The sequence below is a fragment of the Sander lucioperca genome, chromosome 9, assembly GCF_008315115.2.
Source record: "Sander lucioperca isolate FBNREF2018 chromosome 9, SLUC_FBN_1.2, whole genome shotgun sequence".
Taxonomy (NCBI): domain Eukaryota; kingdom Metazoa; phylum Chordata; class Actinopteri; order Perciformes; family Percidae; genus Sander; species Sander lucioperca.
In genome coordinates, this window is record NC_050181.1 from 38057935 (window position 1) to 38069943 (window position 12009).

General features: G+C 42.2%; 1 protein-coding gene across 4 annotated transcripts; it reads left to right on the plus strand.

Annotated features, from left to right (window-relative positions):
* The first annotated feature begins 35 nt into the window (after positions 1-35).
* gpsm2 (G protein signaling modulator 2) lies at positions 36-11982 on the plus strand. 4 transcript variants are annotated; one of them, XM_031281131.2, is made up of 16 exons: positions 36-269; positions 1210-1248; positions 3291-3665; positions 5979-6200; positions 6288-6423; positions 7012-7151; positions 7267-7390; positions 7530-7645; positions 8043-8198; positions 8586-8694; positions 8864-8993; positions 9082-9158; positions 9361-9549; positions 9698-9857; positions 9987-10177; positions 11160-11982. In XM_031281131.2, exons 3-16 carry the CDS (start codon positions 3601-3603, stop codon positions 11352-11354), a joined length of 2010 nt encoding a protein of 669 aa, XP_031136991.1. In that variant the 5' UTR covers positions 36-269; positions 1210-1248; positions 3291-3600; the 3' UTR covers positions 11355-11982. The 4 variants fall into 4 exon arrangements, with proteins under 4 accessions (XP_031136991.1, XP_031136995.1, XP_031136994.1 ...); XM_031281135.2 differs by lacking the exon at positions 3291-3665 and having other exon boundaries at positions 1210-1260; XM_031281134.2 differs by lacking the exon at positions 3291-3665.
* Positions 11983-12009: the final 27 nt, after the last annotated feature.

Genomic DNA, 12009 nt, shown 5'->3' on the forward strand with positions numbered 1-12009 from the left:
GTGGCCACCTTTGAATGTCGTCCCCTGATTGGCTACTTGGCGAAAACACATACGGTAGTACAGCCAGGGTTTTTCTTCTTTCTCATCGAAGTTAAATCGAAGTTTTACAAAAAGTTAAAGGATAATGTAGTGTGTTAGACTGTATATAACGTTAGTACAATTTGTCCCTATATTACAGACGTTTTTTTTAATCGACCTTATGTTTTTATTCTTGTGAGAAAGTAAAGAAAAGAAGAGAATTCACCATTGTTCGAACTGGATCGCCAAACGTAAGTTTAGCAGCTAACACGCTCATTTGCTAATCTTTAGCTGGATAACGTTACTGTAACCAGAGAGGGGTACATTCACAGCCCGAGGTTGTGCCTTCGAGCTGGTGTTAAACTTCTGACAATACAGTAACGTTAACGTTGACAGTTACCCATCATGATGTTCACAACCCTCGCTTTAAAGCCTCCTCATTGAAGAGTTGCACTAAAATCTGTCTGACTAGAGCTCATACCGACAGGGATGTGTCCAGTAGAGATTAGTTATGATAAACAATCGTGTTTGTGTTTGTTTACGCCCTTATGATCTATAAGAACGTATGTTGAATATAGTTAAAGTATGTATAACTTACATAATAATTGTTTAACTGTATTTGTATTGTGTGTTTATGGCCATTTTCATACAGATGTCATTCTTTGACATTATACTTGCACTTGCATTATTTAATTGATATGCCAGTTTAGTAATACACAGTTATACAGGCATACACACGCTCACATCACCCAGACCTTTAATATGTTGCATATGCTCAGTTGCCAGTTTATTAGGTACACTTTACTCAAATGTATGGTCAATTAGAGGCTATAGTTTGAGGTGATGTTGAAATGTATTGCAGTAATACTTGGATGTGTTTATAATATTTAGCCTTCCCTCATTGAGTGGTATTAGGCGAACCTGCTGTGTTATGTACAGCTAGTTTTAGGTAGGTGTACCCAATAAACTGGCAACTGAGTGTGTGTATATCATCTGGAGTACTAAACCACCAAGTATTTAGTGCAAGTTTAATGTTATGTAAAAATCTGTATCATAGTGCCCATATTATGTAAGATAAACATGTTTAATGTTCAACTACAAACTCAAGTAACCAAGTAACAAGTAACTCAAGGACTGCAACACCAGTATATTTAGGTGTAAAGTTATTCATGGTCAACACTTTCCTTGCAGGCTTCCCAGATTTCCTGTTCCTGTGTGGAAGACTTACAGGTCAGTATCCCAGTACATATGCAGTTATTTATATCTTTTGTTTTGGTGCAGGCTTTTGTTGGTTCCTGGTGTAATGATGAGTGGTGTTTCCAAATTTAGATTTTGCTCTCCTTGGCAGTAGTCATTTTAGTGCATCAATGGGCTGTAAGCACAATGAAAATAGCTCACATCTGCTGAAGATGAAATCATGTCCTATTTGTGACTGAAGAGTCAGTGATTACCCGCCGTCTTGTTTCTTTTGATGTGCCTTTTTAGTCATGGATCACTTCTTCCTGTCACACACTTGTTCATGCTCACTGTAGCTTTGTGAGCAAGGCAGCTCTCTCTTAAACACACCCAGTTGGCATTCGAAGGTGGAAAAGGCTGCACCAACATTGGCACACATCAATTGGTGATTATAATAATGTGCAGGAACATGTACTGCACAGACATCCAAAGCCATGGGCTTTAGTTTTGCATTATAGCCTAACTGTTACATTTACATAGCAACAGGAAGAACAGGCTTGGCAAAGAGATGATTTCATTCTCATAGTTTTTTTTTTTTCTTCTTTTCAGACAGGTTGATCAAAACACAAATACTATATGTGCTATAAATTGCCAGAGGCTGTTTTTGTTTAGTTAATGCATTGATTATACAAGGTAAGATACAAGCCTCTTATTTATAAATTTGCGATATCAGCAAGAAAGTTCGCATTTTATTCACACTTGTTTGTGAGCAGGCCCTAAACTGTAAAATGCCCCCTCAGTTCTAAGCTTAGTGTTGAATTTCTACTACCACTCATACTGTGTTTGAGTCTTTTCATAGAGAGACATTTTCCAGCACAACAAGAGATTCTGACATCAACAAGGCATGATTGAGTTGTTGCAATTTGTCAAAACAGTTCTTGTTTTTGTTTTGGTTGTCATCTGTTTTTAAGATGTGTGCTCTTCTTGCAGTATGAGCTCAATGCTGATCTAATACTACTATACTGTTCAGCAAGCCTATTGTATATCAAAGGTCCTCATCCAAGGTACTTTATTAACACTGGCCTCCTTTCTATGCACAATCGGTAGAACTGGGCCTGGATTCATTAGTACAGTACATATCTGACAATATTTTGACTTTTAAGTAATATTAAAAGGAAGCAATTTAGCATACCATTGAGTGACCTATATGTAAAGTAGGGCTGAACATATTAAGATAGCTGATAAAGGAACATAGTGGTCATTTACAATGCCTAATCTATAAAATGCAATGCCATTTATGTGGCATTGCCATGTGTTTCAACTGTCTCTGAAAGGTTTTAAAATATACACCCTGCTTTTTTGCCATGTCTTTGTTGTCTTTTATCTGTTATTTAGCATAAAGAATTAACCCAGTTTACAAATATCTGGTCTGCCCCATTTCCCATTGTGTGTGTGTGTGTGTGTGTGTGTGTGTGTGTGCTGAGGGGAGGGGATGATGTGTTAAATTTGGGGAACAAATGGGTGTGGCTTATATGACCTCATGGAGAAATGAGGTAATGATTGGCTCTGGTCTATACTTGGTGCCGTCTTATCCATGTAGCTTGCTTATCACTGTCCTTTCCTTTGGCGGAAGTTGCATACGCACAGTAGGTTCTTCTGGTTTTGCTTCAGTTTTTAATTTAGTGACCTTTTTTCTTGATAAATCATGTTATGCATCAGGTTGCTGGTTTCTCTTTCTTTTCAAAAACTTCCTCTTATTTGCATTTACACTCTCTGGAGATACTATTTTCCTGCCATCTCTGCCTGCTTAGGTTCCATTCTGTGGCATTCATAGCTTGCTCACCTTGTAGCAACTTTAGAGCACAAACGCACATCTCCAAGCCTGGATGAATTGGGTCACTGTCTTAGATTGATGGCTTGCCTGTGTTGAACCCATAGACTGTACATGGTTGAACCCCATCCATTCATTCCCGCCCTGCTCTCTTTCTCACTTTCTGCCTGCCCCGCTTGTGCACGCTGCTGTTTGGTTGGTGTTGCCATGGCACCGTGCGGCCAGAATGAGGCTTCACATACAGCATCTTGTGTTCTCTTCACAGAGGGCCACTGGCGAGATTGAGGTGCAGTGACGCAAAACACACAGTATACGAACGTAGCCGCGTGGACTGACGCTCAGGACTCTGCAGCTCTTTCTAACACTCATGGGGTTGCCTTCCCCTGTCAACACTCAGCAAAGGGACGGTCACACGCTCGACCACATTTCATGACATTTTCTTTGGCTTACCTCCACTTGCCCAACTCCCTTTGACCAAAGATTTTTTAAATTTTCTTTCTTGTTGGCTCTTGTTTTTAAACGCAACCATTTTTTCCGGAACGAGACTGGGATTTTCCCTCATATTATGCACATCAATGGATACCAGTGGCTCAGTGGTTAGCACGGGAACTGAGGAGCAGTCCTTTCATGTCCGCTACAGGTAGGAATCTCTCCTCTCTCAACTAAGGTACGGTTGTAGAGTATTTTTCCTGGCTCTGTTTTTTTAACATCTTGCTTTCCCTCGTTAGTTTTAGAAGGGACTGTAATTGAAATGATTGGTTGTTGGTTAAGAGAAGACAAATCTCTTTTTTGAATTCTATATCCTTGTTGAGGAAGTGATGGTATTCTGTGTTATATGGAATTGAAAATTGAAGCCTTAGGTAAATTATAGAGGGAGGACTGTTTGTTGACTAAAGGCAGGCGTGTTTCCCAACAAAGCCACTGCCAGCTGTCCCTACATACCCAGGTAAAGAGCTCTGGCAGCAGGTGTGACCTGTTCCAGTTGGCTTCAATATTTAACAAGCCCTGAAATATTCATCACTTCTTTTTTTGTTACTCGCAACACGTGTGTGTGTCCAATTTATTTTGGTAAAGTAGGCGTCTGCTTGGTGGGAGGATATGTTTTTTCCAACATATACTACTGTCAGATTGGTTATCGTTAATTACTTTATTCCCTTAGACTTCACTTCGGTCTGCTTGTGCCTGGCGCGTCTAATAAATCTACTTAGCACTCACCAGCGATGTAATCTGTCGTGTGCGCTCGACAGGTGTAATCTCGGGTGACCAGGTCAGAATAGGGAGCTTTAAAGACAAGCAGATTAGCTGAGAAAATGATGATAGAGCAGTTTCCTTGCTGCCATGCAGCAAATACTGTGACAACATCACACACGTCTCCTTGAAGGTTTTCCGATGCGTGATGCTAAAATAGCTCTATGATGTCAGGTGAACAATGGATTTGATGTCACAGGAAACCTTTTTTTAGACTTAAGATCACAACAAACAAGATCTTGATCACCATCCTTTACTACAGACTACTAAATTGGTCTCTCCATGCTTCAGGCAAAGAGAAGGAGCTGCAGCCTGGAAGTTTGTCTAGTAGAAACCTCGGTAGATGCCTCTCAGAAGTTCCATGTGCTGCTGTTGTTGTTGTTGTTGTAAGACACAGAAAGCGAGCAGGTAGGCTAGTATTTGCTACAGTGTTGGAAAAGTATGTCTTCACAGTAACTTTGTAGTAAACAAAAAGATAGGCTTTTTTTTAATTTAATGCCTAAGGCTGCTGATTACATGAGCATTTTAATAGCACACCATAGACTATGTAAGCTTTTTACTTCACATGAGGAATCCACACTAGATGAACAAACTGAATAGACTTTGTGTGAAGCCGATCTCTTCCCAACAATGCAGTTTCCTGAAAAACAAAAGTTGGCAGCAGACAAGTTTTGCTTTGCACACATATGCAGTTTAATCTAAAAATAATCCGTGTGCAGATAAGGCACCAGCCATTGTCTGACCTTTCTATCATCTGGCCCTGAAACGCCTGAGCCTCATTTGTAACTCCACAAGGCGTGGTTATTACGTCTTTTTGAGACAACCCAATTCTAATTGCTTTTTAAATATTATATCCTACATTTTATATTGATTTCCTCCAGTACCCAATGTGGATATGTTAAGGCACAACACAACATATTTAAATCAATTCTGATTCTAAAGCAAAGCTGATAACCAGGGGAATGCTGAACATTGGTATACTTATTCTTTACTATTTCCACCCGCTCTTTGCTTCATTTGACTGTAAAAGTAAGGAACCAACTTCACTTTCTGAGGCATGTCAAAAGGATGTGAGCTCTACCATAACAAACAGACCCCATTGTTCTCTGTATGTGGAAGGAAGTAGCTCAAATCTGTCTTTCTAAGCAAAGGCTAAAAGCTTTGTTCCTTGGTTGTGAGTGGAGTATGGTCAGTTGGCTGTAGCTTTCAGCCAGAGAAGGTCTGTTTTTCCACAGCTTCTTCATTATTGGGCCTTAATGATGCTCTTTGGATTTAGATACTGTGGTGCTGCTCAGTAAAAAGCCAGTTAAAGGTTCAGTAGGTAAGACTTATAAAACTAACTTTCTGTCATATTTGCTGAAACTGACCCTATGTTCCAGTAGAACTACATGAAGCAGGTCATTTAAAATCCGGCTCCTCTGGCACCACCTACAGCCTGTAGTGCGATTTGAAAAATCGGGGGCGTGTCTGACTGCGTGTCAATAACTGCTCATGCACACACATTCATTCTCCCTTGTGGGGGGGAGGGGCTTAGGAGACCATTTTGGGCTTTAGCAGAAAGGGGGGAGGGACTGAGAAGTAGTCGATGTTCAAATTTTTTGGCTAAGTCCTGGATCTTCGCAATCCTACCTACAGCACCTTTAAGACAGCAGGCCAGATCTTTGTTAGACACCTGATGCACTGACTCTGCTTCTTTCTGCTGTAGGATGGAGGTGTCCTGCCTGGAGCTGGCGCTGGAGGGTGAGCGGCTCTGTAAGGTGGGCGACTACAGAGCAGGCGTCTCCTTCTTTGAAGCTGCCATCCAGGTGGGCACAGAGGACCTGCAGGTGCTCAGTGCCATCTACAGTCAGCTGGGCAATGCCTACTTCCACCTGCATGACTACGCCAAGGCCCTAGAGTTCCACCGGCACGATCTCACCTTGACCAGGTTGGACCTGCACAAGAACCCCACAACCCTGCAGACCAACAGATCATTACAACATGTATTATTACTAACACATTGTGTGTTGCATAGGACAATCGGTGACCTGCTTGGAGAAGCCAAAGCCAGTGGAAACCTTGGCAACACATTAAAGGTGCTGGGGCGATTTGACGAGGCTGTGGTTTGCTGTCAGCGGCACTTGGACATAGCCAGAGACATAAATGACAAGGTGAGGCAGCAGGATATTCAAGCCTATTGTTGCAGTGTATAGTGGTGGGGAAAACCCTATGTATCACGTTTTCTTTTTTTTGCAGTGATTTTTATAATCTATTCTTTCACCTAGAATCGTTATTTATTTATTTTTTACCAATGATTTAGCTACATATTTTCAGTTTATATGGAACTGCTGACGGCTACTACATCATATCCGTTTTCAGCAAAACAGAGCAAAAGCAGAAAATGCAGAAAATACATGTTAAGTTCTTTTTCTCAACTTCTTTACAAATGAAATAAATGAGATGTGATGTGCACTCTTCTAAGATTTTTTTTTTTTTTTAGAAATGTCTCATGATAGTTTGTCTCTAGAAGTGTATTATTCAACTTTTGTTTTTAAAGAAGGAAAAGAAAATCACAATACTCCATACTATCGAATAGCAGTACTTCTAGAATTGCAATAAATGAAATCGAACCGGCACCCATGTATCGTGAAAGACTCGAATCGGAACAAAGCATATCATCCGAGCCCTAGGAGTGTACGGGGGGGATTCAGAAGACATCAACCGTCAGCACTGACATGTTTTTCCTGGATGTGTGTTAGGTGGGTCATGCGCGAGCTCTGTATAACTTTGGGAACGTGTACCACGCCAAAGGCAAAAGTATCTGTTGGAGTGGAGCTGAGCCTGGAGATTTCCCAGAGGAGGTCATGGTGGCACTGAGGAAGGCAGCTGAGTACTATGAGTGAGTGACTGCACAGTACGGTGCTAGTAAATATGCGCGGGTGATATTTTAATGACGCAATGCCTTTTTTGCTGTTATGCCGTCATAGTGCATTTGACTGTATGTGTATTTTCAGGGCAAACTTGGCGATAGTGAAGGAGCTCGGAGATCGTGCTGCTCAGGGTCGAACCTATGGTAACCTCGGCAACACCTACTACTTGTTGGGAAGCTTCCGCAAAGCGGTAGCTTCTCACGAACAGGTGTGGTGTAACTCTAAAAAGCCCTTTCACTATCAAAGCATATTTGCAAAGTCTACACACTCCACAGACAAGCATTATAAACCTACTTCTGTGATGACAGTATGATAAAATATGTTTTTTTATGTCTCTTTCTGAACAGCGCTTGCTCATAGCTAAGGAGTTTGGCGACCGCTCGGCAGAAAGACGGGCTTACTGCAACCTGGGGAACGCCTATATCTTTCTGGGGGAATTCGAAGTGGCAGCTGAACATTACAAGTAAGCCACAGCCCTACATGTGAATCTTTTTAAAGCATTGTCTGACGCAAGTACATTTTTCCTTAAACAACGGCGGCAGAGTAGATAATGATAACTTATCTACACAGATATAAAGTTGTGTTTTAAAATGCAAGTGTAATGTTTTCATTCTTGATTAAAAACCAGGGTTCAAAATTAACTTTTTTGTCCACCAGGCAAATGGCAATTAATCTCAATATCTAAAAGAAAAAAAAAAAAGGGGAAACTTTACTTTGTGTATGACATGGTATGTTGTTCCAAGAATGTGGGAACTGTGGGGACTTCTTGTGAGAAAGTAAGCCCGTGATGTAAAAAGCCAGAGGCAAATATTGAGGCCTCTCTGCAGTGTGTTGAACCAGCTTGTCTGCGTGTTTGTCAGGAGGACACTGCAGCTGGCCAGGCAGTTGAAGGATCGCGCTGTGGAGGCCCAGGCCTGCTACAGTCTGGGTAACACCTTCACACTTCTGCAGGATTATGAGAGAGCCATAGACTACCACCTCAAACACCTCATCATAGCCCAGGACCTCAATGACAGGTACACACACACACACACACACACACTCTATCACTATCTTTGTGGGGACCTGTCATTGACATAATGCATTCCCTAGCCCCTTACCCTAACCTTAACCATCACAACTAAATGCCTAACCTTAACCCTTACCCTCACCCTAACCATAACCTAATTCTAACCCTAATCCTTAAACCAAGTCTTAACCTCAAACAGCCCTTTAACCTTGTGGGGTCCAGCATTTTGGGCCCCACAAGGCTGTGCAGACCCCACAAGTATACTGTATTCCCCAGTTTTTGAACCCCACGAATATAGTAAAACAAACACACACACACACACACACACACACTATAGGAAGAAGAATTTGAACTACACCTCTGTATATGTATTTAATTGTGTTTTCTGATGTAGGATTGGGGAGGGTCGTGCATGCTGGAGTCTTGGAAATGCTTACACTGCACTGGGGAACCATGACCAAGCCATGCACTTTGCTGAGAAACACCTTGAGATCTGCAAAGAGGTACGTCATGTAAATGAGAGCAGTGGACAGTTTCCTTTGCTGCATTTCGCCTTTACAGTAAAGCACTGAAAAAGATATTCTAAGCATTTTTACTTTACAAAAAAACAGGTAAAGAAATCCTTCAGTAGTAAAATTAACCTGTGTGTGTGTGTGTGTTTTTCCCCTCTAGACTGGAGACAGAAGCGGCGAGCTGACGGCTCGTATGAACGTGTCTGATCTCCAGACGGTTCTGGGTCTAAGTTACAGCACAAATAACTCCACTATTTCAGAGAATACGGACATAGACTACAACCTGCATGGTGAGTTATACATTACACGTCTTCTTTTAACAGTTTGTATGACTGGTGTTTAATATGGTTGTAATTGTTGTACTGTATGTGCTTTTAGGAGCGAGGCCCAGGATGAGCAGAAGACACAGCATGGAGAAGCTGGAGCTGATGAAACTCACTCCAGACAAGATAAATGTAAGGACTCCTCTCCTGCCCCATGAAGTCCTCGACCCACTAACACACACAATGTTCTATCGTGGCTCTGTCTATGTCCCGCTTTGCTACTAAAACCAAGTGTTTACCACATCATTGGATGCTTTATCTTCTCCAAGCTTATCGTCTTTCCCCTCATTTCCCTTCTGCATTGTGGTAACTAATCCACTCCTGTGTGTTGAAGGGTCAGAAGTGGAACAGTGACATCCTGACCAAACAGTCTAAACCCTCGCTGGCTAAGAGCTCCTCCAAGCTGTTCTTTGTCAACCGTCTGCGTGGGAAGAAATACAAGGCTGGCGGCTCCAGTAAGGTCCTCCAGGACACCAGCAACACTCTGGACACCAGCCAGACGGCCACACAGGGACCACAGAAGGTACACAGTACAGGGTGCATTCAGCTGATAACCACACACACACACACACACACACATCTAAACCTCATTTAGTCGCCTACAGCTATCATTAAACAAGGCCTGTTCTGTTTAGCTCTTCTTTTATGTTCATGTTTTTGTACTTTACCAGCGACTCAGTCCTGACATGCTCGGAGACGAGGGCTTCTTTGACCTGCTGAGCCGTTTCCAGAGCAACCGTATGGATGACCAACGCTGTTCAATACAGGATAAGGGCAGCAGGTTATCATTAAGCAGTGGTCCAGAAACGCCGCCCAGAGCCATCAGGAAATGTGAGTCCATGCATTCACACTCAAAACGAATCCAATTCTCACAGTATATTGTAGTTTTCATACTGAAATAAAACGTTCTCGGCTGTGCATCTCTCCTGGCACTTCATCGTTTCTCTCAAACTCTTGTAGCTGTATCAGAGTCCGCCAACGTCTCTGGCGCCCCAGGCCGGCGGGTGGAGGAGTCGGCGGCGGCAGGGGGAAGCCTGCCCGGCCTCAGGCTCCATCAAAACAGCAACCAGGCCGTGCTCAGCCACCTGATGGCCAACGCTGACAATGCCGAGCCTGACGACGACTTCTTCGATATGCTCGTCAAGTGCCAGGTACCTGATATGACCGAATACACAGTGCTACTGCACAATGATAAGCATGCAGTACATTTAATACACAAGAAGTTATTGTGGTGTAATTTCCAGTTTACGAACTCATTCTATGTATGTTGAGACAGCGGCACCCCAGGTCTTATTCAGGTCAGTGTCCATCATAACCTTTCCAGGCAGAGGAGTACTTCAGCTCTTGGCCTCCATAGATTCTGGGAGTCTAGGCAGCTGCATGATGAGGGAATGTTTTGTTTCAGGACTGTCTCCTTTTGGAGGTTGGTGGGTAGGGCTGGGCGATAGGGAGAAAATCACATATCACGATATTCTTGACCAAATACCTCGATATCGATATTGTGGCGATATTCTAGGGTTGACAATTGATGCTTTCACAAAATATCTTCACACTTAGATTTTAGATAAATAATCATCAGTAATGTGGACATAATGTCTAAGTGGGGAAAAGGCAAATAATAGAACAGCTAGAACAGTTCAGAAAAGTACATCACTTTACTGTAATGCAGCCTTTAAAACCAGGAAAAGACAACACTTCTGTCATATCACGATATCCAAAATCTAAGACGATATCTAGTCTCATATCACAATATCGATATAATATCGATATATTGTCCAGCCACACTTTTACATAATGTCCAGAGAGAGAGAGACAGGCTGAACTAGGCTTTACCATCTGTGTTTTAGGCCACTGCAATATCTTTGTTTACCTTAAATGTTCAGCTAAATTTAAATCTTGCAAAGTTTAAATACACCTTCAGGAAGACAGGAACTTCAGAAGTTGGGATGGCACCTACACTGTACTGTTTAATCCTAAACTCTCCTCAATCTCCCGAATCTTCTTCATGCATGTGAAATAACTTGTGTGTTGAGTTTTTCGTTAACAGTTATGTGCTTTTCCAAACAAGAACATATAAAAACACATAACCGGATCTCAAACTGCAGCTCTCTTCCTTCCTGTTCGCTCGACCAGGGGTCCCGTTTGGATGACCAGCGCTGTGCCCCTCCCCCTCCTCCGGTCCGAGGGCCCACTATACCAGACGAGGACTTCTTCAGCCTCATCATGCGCTCTCAGGCCAAAAGAATTGACGAGCAACGTGTCACCCTGCCTTCTGCAGCAAACGCAACAGCCAGGCCTAGCTCCAGCTCCAGCTCAAATAAGCACTAAAGGGACAGTCAGGTTGTTTTTAGTTTTTCATCTCATGAAGGTGTGGACAGTGTTCTGACCAATGGGTAGTCACTCACAAAAGAAAGCCTTGTTTTATCTTTATTTGTCCTTTTGGACACAACAAAGCACTGTCAGCATTATATGTAGTGATACAGTATGGAGAAAAAAAAACTCTAATTAACAAGGACTTGTTTAGCACATCTTGCACAACAACAAACTCTCAGTAGTATCAGGGACAAGACAAAGTGTAGTTGTTTTTTTTTTATCCTTCTGTACACATTTCAGTTCACACTGTGTATTTTCCAATACACAACTGCAGCTATGTCTGTATTTATTGTACTTTTTATGATTGTTATGATTCTGCCGTCCCATCACTGAAGTAATGTGGTTTTACTCACAGTGGTGTCCGAGTCAGTGTAGACAGAGGTACAGCACTCGTTCCATGTATTTTGTTTATATGTTAGTTTTTGGGGGGTGGGAGTTGAAGAGTTACCAAGGTCATGCTAAGGAAATGATATTTTAAGCCAGCTATTTGATAAAAGAATGAATTTAACCCGTGTACAGCCCCTACGCTCGTTTGTACTAAATGCTTCAATGACGTCAGAGGAATAAAGCCTCATCCACGTAGGCATCTTGTTTTGACTTGTTTTTTTAA

Coding starts and splice junctions, on each gene's coding strand:
- gpsm2 (XM_031281131.2), top strand. CDS start 3,601: ATGGATACCAGTGGCTCAGTGGTTAGCACGGGAACTGAGGAGCAGTCC. Junction 6,424..7,011: donor CCAGAGACATAAATGACAAG/GTGAGGCAGCAG, acceptor GATGTGTGTTAG/GTGGGTCATGCGCGAGCTCT. Junction 7,152..7,266: donor AAGGCAGCTGAGTACTATGA/GTGAGTGACTGC, acceptor GTGTATTTTCAG/GGCAAACTTGGCGATAGTGA.